The 19,779-nt window shown below is 40.3% G+C and overlaps 5 protein-coding genes across 8 annotated transcripts in view; 2 read left to right on the plus strand and 3 right to left on the minus strand.

The window, feature by feature from the left end:
- Nucleotides 1-1,371, minus strand: part of LOC106811727 (myocilin-like) — a 23,609-nt gene extending 22,238 nt beyond the window's left edge. The window contains exons 1-2 of the mRNA XM_014815439.1: nucleotides 1,176-1,371; nucleotides 250-314 (exon numbers count right to left, since the gene is read on the minus strand). Coding sequence (XP_014670925.1) covers nucleotides 250-314; nucleotides 1,176-1,371 — 261 coding nt within the window. The remainder of the gene's footprint in view (nucleotides 1-249; nucleotides 315-1,175) is intronic.
- A 176-nt stretch (nucleotides 1,372-1,547) lies between these two features.
- On the plus strand, nucleotides 1,548-4,052 carry LOC106811960. The gene is made up of 4 exons (XM_014815706.1): nucleotides 1,548-1,981; nucleotides 2,248-2,455; nucleotides 2,737-2,950; nucleotides 3,280-4,052. Exons 1-4 carry the CDS (start codon nucleotides 1,816-1,818, stop codon nucleotides 3,721-3,723), a joined length of 1,032 nt encoding a protein of 343 aa, XP_014671192.1. The 5' UTR covers nucleotides 1,548-1,815; the 3' UTR covers nucleotides 3,724-4,052.
- Nucleotides 4,053-4,367: 315 nt separating this feature from the next.
- On the minus strand, nucleotides 4,368-14,699 carry LOC106811880 (tubulin--tyrosine ligase-like protein 12). 2 transcript variants are annotated; one of them, XM_014815610.1, is made up of 13 exons: nucleotides 14,557-14,699; nucleotides 11,043-11,161; nucleotides 10,099-10,300; nucleotides 9,730-9,889; nucleotides 9,431-9,564; nucleotides 8,819-9,018; nucleotides 8,382-8,609; nucleotides 8,099-8,210; nucleotides 7,308-7,459; nucleotides 6,839-6,920; nucleotides 6,516-6,584; nucleotides 5,826-5,964; nucleotides 4,368-4,792 (listed from the first exon to the last, which is right to left on the minus strand). In XM_014815610.1, the coding sequence occupies exons 1-13, from the start codon at nucleotides 14,686-14,688 to the stop codon at nucleotides 4,644-4,646; spliced, it is 1,878 nt and encodes a 625-aa protein (XP_014671096.1). In that variant the 5' UTR covers nucleotides 14,689-14,699; the 3' UTR covers nucleotides 4,368-4,643. The 2 variants fall into 2 exon arrangements, with proteins under 2 accessions (XP_014671096.1, XP_014671088.1); XM_014815602.1 differs by lacking the exon at nucleotides 14,557-14,699 and adding an exon at nucleotides 12,879-13,025.
- LOC106811971 (CUE domain-containing protein 2-like) overlaps nucleotides 12,748-19,779 on the plus strand; it is a 27,360-nt gene continuing 20,328 nt past the window's right edge. Inside the window, exons 1-8 of the mRNA XM_014815717.1 lie at nucleotides 12,748-12,771; nucleotides 16,181-16,273; nucleotides 17,031-17,177; nucleotides 17,556-17,626; nucleotides 17,866-18,020; nucleotides 18,400-18,609; nucleotides 19,163-19,242; nucleotides 19,383-19,443. Coding sequence (XP_014671203.1) covers nucleotides 16,182-16,273; nucleotides 17,031-17,177; nucleotides 17,556-17,626; nucleotides 17,866-18,020; nucleotides 18,400-18,609; nucleotides 19,163-19,242; nucleotides 19,383-19,443 — 816 coding nt within the window. The 5' untranslated portion in view covers nucleotides 12,748-12,771; nucleotide 16,181. The remainder of the gene's footprint in view (nucleotides 12,772-16,180; nucleotides 16,274-17,030; nucleotides 17,178-17,555; nucleotides 17,627-17,865; nucleotides 18,021-18,399; nucleotides 18,610-19,162; nucleotides 19,243-19,382; nucleotides 19,444-19,779) is intronic.
- The window catches only part of LOC106811908 (potassium voltage-gated channel subfamily A member 7-like), an 8,807-nt gene continuing 8,622 nt past the window's right edge, over nucleotides 19,595-19,779 (minus strand). For all 3 annotated transcript variants that reach the window (XM_014815666.1, XM_014815673.1, XM_014815651.1), the window contains exon 6: nucleotides 19,595-19,693. The gene's annotated coding sequence lies outside the window, so the exon portion shown is untranslated. The remainder of the gene's footprint in view (nucleotides 19,694-19,779) is intronic.

Consider the following 19,779-nt stretch of genomic DNA (forward strand, 5'->3'; position numbering starts at 1 on the left):
TTTTCTCTCTCTCTCTCTCTCTCTCTCTCTCTCTCTCTCTCTCTCTCTCGCTTTGTGTGTGTGTTTGTGTATACGTGCGTGCGTGCGTGCGTGTGTGCGTGTGTGTGTGCGTGTGTGCGTGTGTGTGTGTGTGTAAGTGAGTGGTCCTATACACACTTTCTGAAAAGTTAACTACTAGTATTTGTCTCCCATCAGAAAATTATCCATTCCGCCCTGCAACACACCCGGTATCTGGAACACTGAGCTTACATTTAGGAGCTTAATAGCTCCAGCGTACGATGTATCACATATAAGAATCGTCCACTTGTCTATATCTGAAATAAACAAGCAGAATAGAAATATATACTGAGATAAAATAGTAGGCGATTAGATTGGATGAAATGTGACGTCAATTGTAACTTTTATAAGTTGAAGTATAAAGGTTGCATGGCAGCAAACATGGTCATTTTAACACCAGAATCAAAATTCAGTTAATTCAAAACTTTAAATGTGGTATGAAGTAAGCTATGCTACAGAGAAATTATGCGCGACTAGCCATCCTTTAATTACTATAAGTGAGAGATTCACATAGGTATCTTTACAGATGAAATCATGGTAAACCTTTGTTAGACATGTGCTCTCTACCTTAAAAGTACAATTTCAGTCAAATATTACTGCATTCATTAGATAAATGCTATATAGACATTAAACTGCACATTTCATCTATGGCACACGTCGCCATGTATTATTAGAGCGATTATTACGTTTATTATTACGTCTATTAGAGCGATATGTCAGCTACGATAAGGCCCGTTATATTACGATTGTCCTTCACAGCTCGGTCGTATCGCGTGTGGCGAGTTGTGGTTTGTGAGACGTCGGTCGACGGAACCTCTGTACATCTATAGATGCTTCGTAACGTCTTTACACACACACAATATTGTCGGCAAGCCACCAATTAATTAATTAATATACTTGTATTTTAATTAACTATAATCAACTGTTGTTGTTAATGGGTCAGTGTACATAGTTTTCGCACGATGCAACCCGGAATGGTCATGAGAGCCTCCCGAGGGTGTGACTAAAGAGGCGACATGTGGAGAGCCTCTATTGACGCACCCTGTACATGAACAACATGTGTGCTGTCATCACGCACGATGCCTTATCAAAGCGGTACACATAAAGGTTGCATATACGGTTTGTAAATTCTGCAACAGAAATGTGCGAAATGCCGTAGATTTTTTTGGTCTCGTTGAGGGCTGCGAGAAAACGGAACAGATGTGAGAAGTGTGAATGCAAAGCTTTGTTCTGCCGGACGTGACGTGCCGGCGGGTGACATTTGAGCATTTCGCAGGATTCCTCTGCCAGCGTGTCTGCGCGGCGACCAACCATTGTTCTGCAGCGTAACCGCGGATCTCAAACCAGCTTAGATTGCAAGCTCATCTTATTGTCCTAGCGAGGTGACGATGGAAATGTGTATAGTTTGCATCCTGCTCGAATCACGACGCCTTTGTTAATGTAATCGACGCAACCGGGTGCCTGCTTTCACGTGAACGCGGAGTGTGGCTTGTGGTCTTCAGTTGGGAGCAACGAGCCATAATGTAAGAGTGCACTCCGCGGGATCCGACAACCATGTATACAGCGATTATACAAGCAACACTCGATCAGCTGAGACGATGGTTATAACTAGTACCAGTTCAGTTGTTAGCTACCACATCATTCATTTCCCGTCGCTGCAGCGGTGCGTTTAGTTGCCACCGGTCACGGAAAGCCGAAAGGGTCTCCGAATTTCGATTCCGTATTTCTCGTTAGTTGGCAGCCGTCCGATTGCAAGCGATGGCATCCGTGTTTGCCACACCGGCGTCTGGTTTGATGCACGACAGCAGCTTTCTACAACTGAGATGCGCTCTGAGACAGGACTGCGTTCCCAGCGAGGTGGCCTTACCCTATATACTGTACGACAAGCAGCCATCTCCTACAGAGACAGCATCCTACTTTCCTGGTATGTTTTCCGCGTCAAGAATATTTGCCTAATTAGTCGCTTAATTGCAGTGATTGCAGATCGTCGTACTGGGCTGTTTATATTTTGTTTTAATGCAATTGTTTATATTAATTTATTTAATGCAAGGCGCCCATATTTGTTTTTTAGCGTGTACTTGTAATATGTCACAAAGTCGCTATAGAGCTGCTGTTTTTAGCGTGTACTTGTAATATGTCACAAAATCGCTAGAGCTGCATAGTAGTATAGTACTGTTGTTATTTTTCTAGGCTTGAGTCAGAAGGTCATCGACGAGGACATGAACTTGTGCACGATGTTCAAGGAAGGTGCTGCGACATCTTCCAGCGATCTGCTCACAGTTCTACAAGAGTTCTACAGCAAGCAGGTGGCCACGCTGGAGAAAAACAGATTCATGGCTCTGGTCCGAGATTCTCAAATTACCGGTTCCGAAGTTGCCATTCACAGTTATTACAATAGGTGAGAATTACCGGGAAAATACTGGTATATGCGACGTACTGTCACTTTTATCATAAAGAAGTGGCTCAAATTCTACCATGTGTACATGCTTCTATTGAATGCAAATCAAACGATGTTATCATAGTTTAATATCAAAATCGCACGTTGCTTAACCAAACCTAAATTAAAGATGACGCGTTTTCGCGATCACAATTTTATCTCAGGATCGATAGAACGTCATCACCGTCACATCGTTGCTTCCCCTTCATTTCTAATACATCTTTGCTTTTGGTGTAATGTAGTAAGAGACAGGAGCTGATCGACAAGATCGTGGAGCGTCTGCGTGTGATGAGTGACAGTACGGTGGCGCAGAGCATCCTGCGACGCCGGCGGAACCTCTGCCCCGCAGCCACGCGGGTCATGGAGACGTGGTTCGCCCGCAACAGGGACCATCCTTATCCCAGCAAGAAGGAGCGCACCCTGCTGGCAGCCGCTGCCGGCATCACTCAAACACAGGTGTGTGTGTGTGTGTGTGTGTGTGTGTGTGTGTGTTTGTGTGTCTGCGCGCTCACGTACACGCGTGTGTAGTATATATATATATATAGAGAAAGATAAAGGGGGGGGGGGTAGAGAGATTTCTACATATTATATAAGCATCTATTTGCTCTATATACCATAATTTAGGTGACTCAGGTATAATATTAATGATCGCCATTATTTGAGAATTTATTATATTTTATTATATTTTATTCTTGTTTTAATTATCTGAAGCAATACGTATCTCTTGGTTTTCTCTGTTTCAAATTTTTGAACTAGCATTAATTCAGCAGTTTGTCGTTGTGTAGGTCAAGTCTTGGTTTGCAAACAAGAGAAATCGAGGTCAACACAAGGGGACCATGTCGAAGTTTCGTAAGGATAAGCATCAGCCATCCGCGTCAGCGAAGTCGCCATCTACAGGACTGACGCAGTCTCAGTGCAGTCCTGATGGCACATACAAACCGGAGCAGAACTTGTCATCTACCCAGCTGGGCGAACCACGGACACTACCATCAGTACGTCACAGCAGGCAAGGCGTCTCGGAAGTAATGGAAGTGGTGGCGTTGCAAAACTCGAATCCTCAGTTGGACCATATGGGACCAGGTGGAAAGATGCGGCTGCAGACAATTGGATTGCCACAGCTTCCAAGCTCGACATACTACAGGCCGGGTGGCATGGCACGCCAACCACTTCCCAGCGAACTTCTACCTCTTAGCCCTCTAGTGCTAAATGGACACTTCTTCAGGACCTAGTTAATGACAGACTAAACATGGATAACAGAATGACCATGGTTACGTGATATTGCTCTGAATGTATATAGGACAAGATGTGAACCACAAAAACTAAATAATGTTGATGGTTTTGTAATGTTTAATTCATACATAATGCGTAAGTGTTTATACGTCTATATTCCTAATTACAATTTCACCAGTGTAAATATGATAACTGCAATGATAACCACTAATAGCGACCATAAACTTTATAACTATTTAATCATGTATTGAGTTGACAATTTTAAGATTTGTCATTTGTTTGTCTTCACTTTAAATAACAATAAAGCTTGATTTATTTATAATATGAATGTATGTGCGTTTGTAATATGCGTACATCGATCTGGGCGTGCTTGGCGAGTGCGCGCACTACAATGTGTGGATACCAGACACAAAGCAGATAATGTTCGTGGCAGCATATTTTTCCCGATAGATGGCAGGACGATATATCATTTCACAACATACGATCTGATATTTGAAGCGATAGATATATATCAGGGGTGAATAATGACAAATATGACCCTGATATATATGGCTTCCGATATTTGTACATGAATTTAGGATGACATTTGTTCGCGTAGAACAGACAGAGCAGAAAATTTGCTAAATAATGAAAGAGAACTGGATTTACAAATTTATTCCTCCTTTATTAGTATTCAGTGAGTTATACACCGTGGACATTAAAACGCACCTGATCATGCACAAGAACAGAAATTAAAGCATGGTTTCGATATACAATCTTGATGAGTTTCTCATCTATCCGCATGTACAAAACCTTCAAATCATTCACGTTGGATTTTTCAGACCATGACTGAAATATGTAACAAAGCACGCGTTATAGATATATACTCCTCCTATATTTTCCTCGTGTAAAATATATTGCATTGACTACATAGCTGACACTATAGTTGGATTACAGGTCGACCTGTAATATCGTCTAGAAAAAGAGTGCTAAAAACGTCGTTGAAGAAATTGCTGTAGTAGGTGCAAGCTCTGGCGCAGTCTGGTGTGTAGTTGAATTCACACAGCATTGGCTGAATGTACTTATCCCCTGAAGCACAAGTAAAAGTAAGTTGAATTAACTATGTAAGTCACACTAATCAATGTGGATAAGTAACTGCTGAAAGTAATAAATCCGTGAGGTCTATAACCTTCAAGTGTCTAGGATGTTGATAGTTGAAATATTTCAGCATAAATTAATAACGCCGCGAGATGCTGAGGAAAATTGTAGTTAATATCTCCAAATATACCACGGCTTGCAATATATTTGCAAAATATTGCAAATATAGCACCATTGGTTCTTGTTATCAAGTTTAGATGTATAAGTTTTCTGGTGTTTGCACGCACACATGCACGCACACACACACAGAGATTTTCTACTAATCTGGTTGAATTGGATTAAGGTCACTGCCCAGGGTCGGAGTTAGGTCAGTTAGAATCAGATCGAGTTGATTGCATCAGTAGGTCATTTGGTACCGAGCCAGAAGCAAAAATCTATGGATTAGGAAATTAGTACGAAATTGAATGCTGATGTATAACTGTAAAATTGGCTACGACGTTCTGTATAGTGTTACGAAACATAAAGATAACTGCATCAGCACCTCACATCGTAAATCCGAGCATTTCTTCTGGTAAAACTATGATAATTGTGCACGGCGCACATGAAACTCGGTGACATACGAATGATCACTTGAGGAGTAAGTCAGCGGTACTCAGGGCTTGACTGGGAAAATCATTCAGGCCGGGAAATATAGCGCGAAATATAGCCCCAGTCAGGCTACTTTTTAAGCAGGGGGGCTTGGGGGTCCCGGGACCCCACCAAGAAATTTTTGTTACAAAGACTTCATTCCATGCATTCTGGTGAATTTTAGCTCCGGCCCCACCTATAATAATAGGGCTTATGGCCTGCAGGCCATATAGATATGGGCTGCAGGCCGCAGATTTAATATATATATATATATGGCCTGCAGGCCCCAGATTTTTTGCTTTTTTAAATTCTTTGAGGGGCAAGCCGCTTAGCAGGCCAGGCCACCGGGAAAACTCCCGGTGCTCCCGATCACCAGTCCGGCCCTGGCGGTACTCACCTCTGGCATTCTTCTTCCAGGCAAGCATCATGTCGACACCATACATTGCACGGGACTGTGGCGAGTGAGCAATGCCAGCAGGGGGCGCAGCCATCATCGCACACTCGATTGCTGATTTGATCACAGAGAGAATGTCTGCCTAAAACGTGCAAAGTTTACATTTTTACAAAGTCAGTTAGTGAGTAATAACAGCACTTAAGGATACAGTCAGGGTTACGGACAGGTACCTCTATAAAGGGCATTACAAGATCTTTTACTCCAAAAACATTTTTTTTTAATTCCAGAAATCGTTTACCTGAGATTGTGAGAAATGTGAAAAAAACATTTTTTTTCATATAAATTTACAATTTTTGCGGTCACGCAATTAGCGATTAATTTTTTGTGATTATTTTCATCATGAGCATAGAGAGACATCTCTTTTATTAAACAGATATGCTTACGTACAATGAAAATCACATACACTTCGGTCAGAAAAAATCCTAAAAGCTTATATGCGACAGTAAATAATGTGCTGGTCGACATAGGAAGACCACACCCAGCCCAACAGACCAAGAAGCTGCCAATTGTATTATTGATTATGGAGATTATTGTCACTGATAGATAACAAGTCGGCTTACTGTTGCCATCTCACAGAAAGGATTGGTGCCTTTCTGTCATCATATACATTAGCTCAATAAGGCAGTTACTTACCATCACATTGCTCCATTGTTGGATTGGGTACTGCTGCTCAAACTGACTGGCAAATTCATCGCAGTACATCTAAAACCGAGATGAATTATGACAAGCATATAGTGTATGCACTCACATTTTAATTCTAGACTCTCTATTATAATTGTAGCGGATTCAATAAAATTGTTCTTTTGTTACACAGTAACATGTACACTACTTAACTACATGATAGAAATGATTTAGTTTAACTTAGATAGGTGTGCACGCACGCATGTACACACACTACCATCTACCTGCTCTTGAACGTGTGAGATAGATGTTGCTCTGAACAGAAATGTACGTACTTGTTTCCAGTCTCCATCATCCCTGTAGTTCATCACCGTGAAATGTTTCTCATAGTCATCTAGGGCATCAAGGGAAAATGCCCTGCAATAAAAAAAACTGATGCATAAGAGCCAAGAATACAAGCCTGCACCTCAAGTGACATTACTCAAGTACTTATATAATGACCCTAAGTAAGTATGTAAGTATGGGTACACACACGGACATACACACACATATTTGAGGTCACAAACAGTGCAGTTTATTGAACACCAGTGATCCTGTCAAGCTTCTAACACACACGGACATACACACACATATTTGAGGTCTCAAACAGTGCAGTTTATTGAACACCAGTGATCCTGTCAAGCTTCTCTTATTGTAGAGCCACCTGGTTTGTGCAATCATCTACCCGTTTACACATGACACTGTCATGTGTGCCATTTCCGAGTGACGCTTTACCCTAGCATTTGTCGGCATCGCCACACTCACTTGTTGGCAAATCGTAGCCAGAAGTGCTGGTAGATGCAAACTTTCATTGGGCGCACACAACTCAGCAGGACGATAAACCGCATGTCAAACTTCACAGGTCCGACATCTTCCCGGACGAACAGCACCGGATCCTCAATGTACTTGCACGCAATCTGAAGCAGAAATCTCTCATCAATCACTATTATCCAACCTGGCTGAGCGAGATAACCATTCGGATATTGATGCTAGATCAATTAAGCGAGACCAGTTTATACAGGTTTGTCACGCGCATGCCAGATTGTGGACTTCGCAACAATTTGTTGCCAAAAGCAGCTTTTAAAAAGTCTCATCGTAACAATAATTGACTAACCCTGCCTGTCAATCATACCAAATAAAGAGATAAGTTTTGCACTACAGGTGACAGGATGGCGCAGTGTGAAACTTCGGACATGTTTGTTTGGTCGGATCCATGGATCTCTATCCACTGGATCCGTGGATCTGACTGTTTGTTTGGTCGGATCCACGGATCTCAATCCACCGAACCCGACACTGCTAGCGAGATAGATTCGAAGGGGATACAACATGGCGGCCCGCACCTCAGCCAATCACAGATTGTTCATTGTTATGAACCATCCCGTGATAGGTCACAGCAAAACGTGAACCGTTGAAAGTGAGTTTGTGTTTGTTTGGGTTAGGGTTCGATCAGCAGATCCGTGGATCCGACCAAACAAACAGGCCCTTCGTTGTGCAAATGAATGAGAATCGTCAGTGTTAGAGGACGTTAGGCTTTTATACAGCACGCTGGAGCAGACCTTGGGCCCCGTGTCAGGCAGTCTGACTAAACAGTTGATGTTGTTTGTGATATACATGTCGAGACCTCGCGCCAGATTCCATGGTTTGCATATCCAGTGGTTATCGAGTCCCCTGCAAGTAAAGCAAACACATAGCATAGAGAACCAAATTAATGCGCTTGATCATGATAACTGTACCAAGAAGCGCGCGTAGCCATGTAGAAACCCGCACTCAAAAACATTCACTGCTATCGTTAGACTTCGCGATGGTGCACTGCCGCAAAGTTTGAAATGTCGATCTTACTTTGCCTCTCTCTGTTGAAAGTAGGAGATGAACTGGGGCAATTCTGTGACGAGGTTGTATGTGGTTGGCAGCCAGGCCGGTCGCGTCTCAAGCATGTCAGTATCAGTTCCAGCCTCGCAGGCACGCGCCACTCGACGGCAGACGATTGCCAGCAGATCCTTGATGGTAAGTACGCTCTCGTATGGGAACTGGTTGATGAACTTGGTTGGAGACTCTTCGCTAAATGTTCTGAGTGAGATTGGGATCGGGTTGCAATCATCAATGTTCCATACAGCAAACGAATGGTGTATGCCTCAGATATGCACACTGTGTGTGCTATTTGGTTTACTTCACTGACGTATACTTTATATAACTATATGACACCTACATAGATAGTGCATGCAACTTTTACCTGTATATAATTAGTAATTTGTTACAAGAAAATGTTTGGTACCTACTTGTAATCTTTAAAGTGTTCTCTGACCCAGAGGATGTCAGCTTCATCTTTGTTGTGAACAATTTCGAATCGTGGGTGATTTAGAAAGTCATTGACATAACTATAATTTGAGAAAACTTTATATTTTGAGTCACTAGGTGGCACTGCTGAAAACTTGTCAAGTCTGTCCTCACATGGAAGAGTTTCATTTTCTCGACTTGCCTACAAAATAGTACAGTAGAAGTCTAAAAATCCGGATGCCAGAAATCTGGACCATCCGAGAATCCGGACTTTTCGAAAACCCAAATTAGTGTCGACTTTATTTTACTTTAAAACGGGTCGTTTTTATAAATGAAGCATGCTGTATTTGCTAATGAATAAACTATCAAAATTTACCTGTTCATATCTTCTTTATTCCTCCTTAAATTTGAAGTACTGCCCAAGAATCCGGGAAATCCGAAAATCTGGACCGACCCAATCCCCAAGCAGTTAGGGTTTTTGGATGTATACTCACTGTATGTCTACTTAATTTACCTCAGCAGAATTTGAAATTAGAATAATTTGCTAAATATTTTACAACAGTCAGCAGCGAGAGCTTAGCAATATAATAAATAGACACATATGAAGTAATTACCGCAAAGAAAGATTCAGGAGGCTCAAGCTGTTTTGAGTCAATATATGTGAAGTCCGATGGTTCCCACGGCAACATTCTGACTGCCCTAATTTGATCATCACTTTCATTCTCAACGTAACTCCTTGTAACCTCATCTGTGTCAAAAGAACACTTTTTTTTACTTACACGCCTCGCTCCTCTAAATACCACTCAAAAATAACAAAAAGCTTTACTGATACCAGCCAAACATAATAGGACAAATTCGAAGTAAGAACAAAGCAGACATGGAACAATAATTATCCATGCAGAGTTCCAATCACCTCCATGATTCAGGTCTTTCATCGGCCAGATGACAGTGAATGACATCTGTGATGGTATGTTGAAGAAAGGAACAGCTCTGAAGCTTGGATCACTGCTGTGCATGATACGTGAACCAAATTCATCCAGTATGTACCATACAGGAAGTTTCTCTTCTGCCGACTAAAAGAATGGATTGACATGTGTACGATAAACATGGAGTCTATTTACTTTTTAAATATTTATACAACTAGAGTGTACCATTGGCTATGACAAATCGTCTACACACATCAAAGTATGCAATTCAGGAAGTGGCAAGTTTGGAGTAGTGTTGAAGTATTAGAGGGGCGACAGTTGTCAGATTTACAAAAGTCTAATGTATGGATAGGTACCGCATCAATGTTTCCAAGCCGGTAAGTCTGGTTGTATCGCCACATCTCATTCAGAGTGATCTCAACCAGCTCATCGTGAGTTAAGCTGTCGGCATCAATATCAAAGAGAGCAGCCATCCTCTCAAGCAGCCCTGGTATCTGCTGCAGATGCTGTCTCGCATCACGCACCGTGTATGTCCACGCATGGTCCACTAGGTAAATACTGAAAATGTGAACCTGGCATTTATCTTGCATTTTACTCTCTTCTTCGTGTCGCTCCAAGAAATGATCATGCATTGCAGGAAGTATTGCATAATATACGAGATGCACTATAGCATATGTTTCACATGTGTAGTTTTGAGATGTTAGGCTGCTAGAAAACTAGTTTGATTGTGAATAGTTGCACAGTGTAGTGATTTTCCGAGACTTGCTTATATTTAGTAATAAATTGGTAGCCGAGCAGGCATATAAATGTTTGTAGCAGAGACTTATTTCAGCATTTTGAGTTATTTGTTAATCGGTAGAGAGAGACGAGATCTAGGAACAGAGAGACGGTTCAGGGAGATATGTGGGGGCAACACTTTGGGGATACTGAGGGATAAATACTTTATTCGTGAGACAGTCGTGGCAGTTGATTGTAAGTCAGTAGCCAGGGTTGGTCTGTTGCGTGCTTGTGGTTGGTTAATACATATTGGCTAAACACAACTCTGTGTTGTTCTGTTTTCTATCTAAAATGTTAGATTATACTATATATACATTCTGGTGTAACAAACCAGTTATAGCACATGCCACATAATGTACAACATGTATGTATTCCATAATGTATTAATTAAGAAGATTACATTGTATTATTCTTAAAGCTGCTTTACGCTACTCTTCGTGGTAATACCATAATCACAGATAGGAATAAGAGTAAATTTTTGCATTATTAAATATTTATTTATAGTGAAAATGGAAATGCTTACTGTTGGTGATCTCCAACGTTTATCCCTTCATCAATAGTGACGACCACCTTCCAATGGATATGAGTGCCTTCTTCATCTTGCACTTCCAGTAAACTGAATGCACTTCCTGCATCTAGCACCTTAAACACAAAGAAACAGAATGAATAATATAGTGTGGAAATTAGCCATTAATATACTGTCTACATGACTTCCCTATTATCTATTTCTGATGTATATGCATGATGAATAATTGGGACGAATGGATAGATGGATGGGCAGGCGGAGGGGCGGATGGACTGACAGACAGACAGAAAGATATATGGATCTCAGGCACTTGGAACCTTTCAATAGTAAAATGATGATAAATAAACACGAAATGTATTGACTACCAAAGTCTTAATTTTTCTCTACTCTCTTTCGCCTATTATTGCCAATAATTTCCTGTAAATGCCATTCAAATACTCCTCCGCAACACACAAGTACACCGCACGCATGCTGCTGTACACAAACAACAAGAATGAAGAGCAGGCGGGAAAGAGTGATCGCAAAATTTGCTTGACGTTCGCTTTGACGTTTTTTTTTCACACTATCACAGCACAAATACACAAACAACAGCCTCCATTTTTGTATCTATGCATAGCTAAATGTTCACTTGTTCGAATTATAACTATGCCATCTGGCACTGCCTACTCTCCTCTAATATATGTCATGAATTCATGCAGAAAACTTCCACTCCACCAAAATATAAATGGGAGGTTATCATCAAAAACTCCCTAGCCGCGCCACTCGATTGTTTTGGCCAATGAACGTAGTAGTGTGTGTGACATCATGGTCATGCCCACGTGCATTATGCTAGCTTGGCTTGGCGGGCCTCAAAATAGAGCTCGGAGGCAGGCATCAGCTCACCCCCGCATGCAATCCGCTGTCATTATTCGTGTATAAACAGGCACATCCTCCCATTTACATTTTGGTGGAGTGGAAGTTTTCCGCAGGAATACATTGTACGCTATTTCTTGCTTGAGTAGGCAGTACCAAGCAAAAGGAAGAGTTATAAATCAAACAAGTAAACATTTAGCTATGCATAGACACTAAAATTGAGGCTGCTGTTAGTGTATTTGTGCTGTGATAGTGTACGTGAAACGAAGCAAGCATCGAGCCAATTTTGCGATCAAGCTTGCCCACCTGCTCTTTCAACTTTATTCTTGTTGTTTGGGCACATCAGCGTGCATGCGGTATACTTGTGTGTTGCATAGCTTTTGAACGGCATTTACCGGAAATTATCGGCAAACGACAGCAATAATAGCTAAATAGGCGAAAAAGAGTAGAGAGACATTATCATTAAGACTTTGGTAGTAAATACATTTCGTGCTTATTTACCATCATTTTACTATTGAAACGTTCCAAGTGCCTGTGACTCGATTATGGCTAGATAAGATTGATATTGTTACGAAGTGGCTGGAGGTACGACAGCCGTCGTTCGTTGAAGCCCCTTTTTGGCGTTTGTTTGAAGGCTGAAGCAATTATTTGCGATCTTCTGATGTAAAATTTACAATAATGTTCATTTTCATACCGAATCCGAATGTTTTCTAGCTCATCACTCTTAAATCGTGAATTTATTTTCCAATGCGTTATTTCGAAATCTGCCACCATCCGCCATCATCTTTGTCTCGTTTTGTATGAAAGCGAATAGACTGCCATACCACCAGCCGCGTAAATTGGAGATACTGAGGCCGTACCTCCAGCCACTGCTGTGAGTATGTAATACACTGTATGTAATGATATTTGATAATCATAACTGGGGTGATGACTGCAGATTTTCAGTTCGTTTTCTTATAGGCAAGATGCAGCTTTACTGACCTCATTTTTTAGTTTTAACATTAGCGTACTCCAATATATTTGCGGAATACCTGCAGATTCTAGCTGAGGCCGATGTAGGCTAATAAAAACAGACAATTCATTCTCAACTACAGAATTCTCGTGGTTACTCATGGAAGCAGCCATCTTATACCTATCACTTATCACGCTGTCACGTTATTACTTCAATACTTGGCATGGTTACATTATCTAAATAATACATTTTAATAATTATGTTAGAAATAAGGAGATTTTATTTGTATTTAAAAGAGTTAGAACAAGATGTGGTAATGTGAAACTTACATAGTAGCCAAGATATCAAATAAACGCGCATATCTCAGGCGAGGTTCAACACAAAACCAAAGATTTATTTGATTGTTTTCCATTTGATTTCAACTGCTTCTTTTCATGTAAAGTGGGAACTTAGAGTTATTGCATTCATGTAAGTTGTTTAGAGCTAGAAGTAGTAAGATGATCAATTCGAATGTTGTATTTGTCGCAAGTTTATATTCCGACTGACAACGGAAACCGGGAAATAAATATTCAAACAGAAAGCAAACGCGATGGCGCTTCACCTGTGGCGTCAATAATAACAGAATGGCTACAAAAAGAAACGGTCATATATCAAAAGAACGCGTATGTTGACGTTATGACATGTGTGACTATGTCTAATGTATCAGAACCTAGCCACAAATTACCTCACATACCACATACCATATCGCTTCTCACATACCACAGTTAAATACTGTCAATTTCAGCACAGGCACACGGGCTGTTTCACTTTCACTTCAGTAATAAAAACGATGGTAATTACAATATAAACACGCTATGTATTTACTACCGGAGTCATAATGTTTGTGTTTTCCATATTGCCTAATAATCTCCACATAAATGTCGTTCGAATACTGTGCTGCAACACACTCTCACTACATGCATTCCTCTGTGCACAAACTTGCAGAAAGATAGCGCAGTAGGAAAGAGTGAGTGAGTAACGGATTTCCACAACATTTGATTCGTTTCATACCATGACAGAACAAATATGCAACTGACCGCATCCTTGGTGGTATCTCACTAACTATCTGTGCAAAGCCAAATGTTCTAATGTTTGCATTATCATCCTTGCACTTCGGTAGCATGTAATTTACCCAGAGAAATTATGTAAAATCGTACAGAAAACTCCCACTACATGGCAATGTAAATTGGAGGAACTGGCTGTTTATAAATAAGTAATAGCAGTGTATTACAGTCTGTGTTCCCGGGCCCTCCCTTATCCTTCCATAAACAATATACTTTCTAAAATTCGTGGGGAGAACCGTGCTGTCAATATGTCCATGGAGTATTATGCTTATATGCTGATATATACGTACAACCATCATTCTGTAACTATATGCCTACATACCTAATACGCTGTGGCTATATGCCCGGCAGCCGGGCACGGTCTTCGATTTCCTAAATGCACGAAATCTGCCACCATCCGCCATCATCTTTGTCTCGTTTTGTATGAAAGCGAATAGACTGCCATACCACCAGCCGCGTAAATTGGAGATACTGAGGCCGTACCTCCAGCCACTGCTGTGAGTATGTAATACACTGTATGTAATGATATTTGATAATCATAACTGGGGTGATGACTGCAGATTTTCAGTTCGTTTTCTTATAGGCAAGATGCAGCTTTACTGACCTCATTTTTTAGTTTTAACATTAGCGTACTCCAATATATTTGCGGAATACCTGCAGATTCTAGCTGAGGCCGATGTAGGCTAATAAAAACAGACAATTCATTCTCAACTACAGAATTCTCGTGGTTACTCATGGAAGCAGCCATCTTATACCTATCACTTATCACGCTGTCACGTTATTACTTCAATACTTGGCATGGTTACATTATCTAAATAATACATTTTAATAATTATGTTAGAAATAAGGAGATTTTATTTGTATTTAAAAGAGTTAGAACAAGATGTGGTAATGTGAAACTTACATAGTAGCCAAGATATCAAATAAACGCGCATATCTCAGGCGAGGTTCAACACAAAACCAAAGATTTATTTGATTGTTTTCCATTTGATTTCAACTGCTTCTTTTCATGTAAAGTGGGAACTTAGAGTGATTGCATTCATGTAAGTTGTTTAGAGCTAGAAGTAGTAAGATGATCAATTCGAATGTTGTATTTGTCGCAAGTTTATATTCCGACTGACAACGGAAACCGGGAAATAAATATTCAAACAGAAAGCAAACGCGATGGCGCTTCACCTGTGGCGTCAATAATAACAGAATGGCTACAAAAAGAAACGGTCATATATCAAAAGAACGCGTATGTTGACGTTATGACATGTGTGACTATGTCTAATGTATCAGAACCTAGCCACAAATTACCTCACATACCACATACCATATCGCTTCTCACATACCACAGTTAAATACTGTCAATTTCAGCACAGGCACACGGGCTGTTTCACTTTCACTTCAGTAATAAAAACGATGGTAATTACAATATAAACACGCTATGTATTTACTACCGGAGTCATAATGTTTGTGTTTTCCATATTGCCTAATAATCTCCACATAAATGTCGTTCGAATACTGTGCTGCAACACACTCTCACTACATGCATTCCTCTGTGCACAAACTTGCAGAAAGATAGCGCAGTAGGAAAGAGTGAGTGAGTAACGGATTTCCACAACATTTGATTCGTTTCATACCATGACAGAACAAATATGCAACTGACCGCATCCTTGGTGGTATCTCACTAACTATCTGTGCAAAGCCAAATGTTCTAATGTTTGCATTATCATCCTTGCACTTCGGTAGCATGTAATTTACCCAGAGAAATTATGTAAAATCGTACAGAAAACTCCCACTACATGGCAATGTAAATTGGAGGAACTGGCTGTTTATAAATAAGTAATAGCAGTGTATTACAGTCTGTGTTCCCGGGCCCTCCCTTATCCTTCCATAAACAATATACTTTCTAAAATTCGTGGGGAGAACCGTGCTGTCAATATGTCCATGGAGTATTATGCTTATATGCTGATATATACGTACAACCATCATTCTGTAACTATATGCCTACATACCTAATACGCTGTGGCTATATGCCCGGCAGCCGGGCACGGTCTTCGATTTCCTAAATGCCCGGCAGTTCCTAACCCTAACCCTAACCCTTGTTTACTTGAGATAACGCTGAAAATTAAAAACTGCCGGGCATTTAGGAAATTGAAGACCGTGTCCGGCAGCCTTCAGGTATATGCCGGCTGCCGGTCATATAACCACTCTGTACCTAATAATCTCTGATTTCATTTTAGGATGACGTCCCCAAGTACTTGGAGTGAGGAGTCCTTGATCAAGAAAGAGTTGCAACTGTTTTTACGTCAGAATATTCCTTTGGCATTATTAGGGTTTGTGTATTCTAATTTCTATTTACAAATGATTAATTTTTCACCCATGCATGTAATAATGTAATTACAATAACAGCTGGTGTTTACCTTCGTCAGGCTGCTTATCAGTAATCAGGGTTCTCAGTAACCTGTAACTCGGTTCTCAGTAACTCAGTGCACCAGTAATTTCATAAGGAATTTTATTTAAGAACAGATTGGGGAGGGCCTGTGATAGGGTTGTATCACCTCCTGATACATGAACAAGTTTTATTTAATATCAGATGTCATTTTTGGCACTTTATTTTTACCTAATGCACAGGAAAAGGTTGAAAAGGAAAGGAACATAATTATTAAAAATCACAGCTAGATATAAATTAGGCAATTAAGATATGTCGGAGGATTTATGTGATGTTCTAGATTAACTTCAGCTTTGAAGGCATTTCAGATCTGACATGCGTTGAAAGTCTGTGTAGAACCCCAGTAGTAAAAATGCACAGTTGGTATAGTACTCGATCCTATAGTAGTAATAATAGTAATATATGTACAGTTAGGTTTCAACTAAGAAAAAGATTGTCACTCTGCAAGAAATCTACTCTCCATCTATGATGTTTTGGATTTTCTGGATAAACTTATTGGTAAAGTGCATACATGTACTCATTATATATTCTGTGATTTTTCAACCCCTGGTATGTCATTACATAATTGTCCCTTTCCAGTGGGAAAGTTGTTTTTCACTATTATTTATATTTATTTATTGGCAATCATTTTTCACATAAAGAACAATTGATGACATCATCCTGAACTACATAGTCTGTGTCTTGGAGAGCTTGGGCAGCTCTAGCAATTCTGGAGAAGAGAGCTTCGATGTTGACCAGTTTGTTGAAATGCTGGATGCACACTTTTCTGGATTCGCTGCTGTAGAAAGGTACAATCATCTATGAATGTGTTTATTCATGTGTGTACTTTTCATGTTTTATTTTTGTTGTTGTCTCAAAACATGTGGTGAATTTTTGTGGGTGTGCTGCCTTGCCTACGTACTGTGTTCTGTGCTAATTGAATTACTGAAATTCGTAACAGAACATCATCAAAATGTACTCACAGCTGTTTCATAGCACTTTTTCTATGCAGATTGTACTGAATCTTCAAGTTTTCCGTCTGGTATAGCATACAAAGAGTCGAGTACTAGGGTCAAAACAGTTTGTAACATGCGACTATACTGCAATGTTATTAATTTTGTAATTGTAATATGTATAAATACAGATTTGCTCAGATGTGGCATCATTAATGTGTGTTGTATTTGCAGTGAGGCCGTGTGCAAATGGGTGTATTCTCTAGCAACGAAACTTAGTGAACAACGGCAACAGTCAACTGATGGTATGTGTGCGTGCATGCATATGTGCACAATTTTGATGAATCACGAAACAAGAATATTGCATTTATTACTAGCATTACAATTCACAATAGTCTACTTACCAATAAAACAATCACGCAATGTTTTTGCTCAGTTGCAAAAAAGGTGAAAAACGTGTTAGATTTAGTGTGACACATTAAAATTATTTGTAAAACAAGATCAAGTTAGTGAGTGAGAGGTATTTATGCTATCATTCTGGTAGGTGGCACAAGGACAAGAAACACGAGTGAAACTTCAGTGACAAGCCTTGAGGATATGTTTGGTGTTGGCACACCTTCAAGTTTACCTGCCCCACTGTCACATAGAACCATCAGCACATCCAGCGACAAGGAGAACCATGACTGCGAAAAATCACAGGTGTGTGCTCTCCCCTGTATTCACACCCTGTGCGCAAGCAGAAGGCAGAATGCGAATTTCACCATAGCACCGACAGAAAGTGCCATGGAAGCTGTCTGTACTTGCCATTGTGCCTTAAAACTGGGTTGATATCCATAACATTGGAATGTCATGGCTGTCTTAGTTGCTTTGCAGCCATTCCATTTACATAAATTCTCTGTTGTTTGTGTATCTCTCCCCATCTGTACAGTCCCTGCAGGTCAAGTTCAGAAAATTATGTAGGTTTTATTAAAACTGTTTTAGTAAGTTTTTGATGACGTGACATCTCTGCATCAGGTCAAGATCGTATCACTCGCACCTAAATTCTATAAGTTCACACATACGGTTTGCGTTTTCTCAGGACTCACACTCGGCAGCTGGGGCGTCAGCAGGTAGCAGCTGGACACATGAGCATGTCCACCTCCTAATGGAAATGTTCCCTTCGGCCGGTGAAATCAATGTGAATCGCTGTCTCTCGGTTGCCGCTGGCGACGTTGAAGCTGCTGCCCAACTACTACTGTGCCAGCCAGAAGATGGCAGCAGCAGTGTTAGTCATGGTTCACTGTCAAAGGTAATGCCATTTTTTCCATAATTGTCACCCGTCACATCGAACCAGGTCTTATGTCGCATGGCCAAGTATTGAGCCGTGCATGAAGTAGTAAAGTGACTGAATTTTTGTTAATTTTGAGATTTTGTCAAAAATGGGTTTAGAAATACCTTACCTCTCTGATCCAGTGACGAAATTAGTAAATAATAACCCTAAAATGTGTTTTAGAGCACTTTTATGAACAATACCATCTGCTTGGCTTAACTTGTTGTTCACTTTTAAATTAATTTTTCTTAAATTCTGTGCCTCAGAAATCGTCCAGTTTGTCCGGACAAATCCGGCCATATATCCAGAACTAAATATGATACAGGTATGAATGAGGTATCAAAATGAAGCTTACTGAGTCAGGAATCTAAAATTAATGCATAACTCATATCAGCCAAAATGTGACTTAAGACCTGTTTCGATGTGACGGGTCATAATTGTGTTTGTGCTTACGCCATGTCGCAGAGCTTGGAGTTGATTTCGGTTTTTTTCCCCGTTTTAGTAATGTGAGGGTTGTGTGTCTTTGTGGCAGGTACACAAACATAGTGTAAAGAAGCATGATGTATGTGGAATGGGTACAGACAAACAGCTCAGGAATCTCATCATAGAAAAGTGAGTACAACCTGTTCCATGATTAGTAGATCCATAAAGAGAAACCTGCATGCCCTCATAATATGGAAAGAGTAGGACAATTATTGCACATTTCTGTGGTAGGCACCACATACAATAATGGCGGCACATTCTTGTGGCAGGTATGCTTATGTTGATCAGGCAGAAGACCATAGAGAGCATCATCCTCCTCCACCTAAATACGTGAGTATTTATAACACAGATATCACATTTTAAATTGGTTAGGGTAAAGCAATTGTCGTTTTGGGTGCAATCAGAGATTTTCCCACACCATGGTAAGTGGTACAGGCACCAAGCAAACATATCTTTTGCACAGAGGTTATCACAACAAGGCTTGGTTTTTTAATAGCTCTTTATTATGTAAGATAAAGAGAAAGACATCACAAACTTAAAGGTCAACACTATCACAGCTATCAGTTATTATGCTAGTTACCTATTACTTAATATGCAGTTAATCTACCAATTATTTAAGTTACATATAAACTTGTAGTGTTCAATGTTAACTTGGTACCACATATC

This window comes from Priapulus caudatus, unplaced genomic scaffold (assembly GCF_000485595.1).
Source record: "Priapulus caudatus unplaced genomic scaffold, Priapulus_caudatus-5.0.1 Scaffold20, whole genome shotgun sequence".
Taxonomy (NCBI): domain Eukaryota; kingdom Metazoa; phylum Priapulida; class Priapulimorpha; order Priapulimorphida; family Priapulidae; genus Priapulus; species Priapulus caudatus.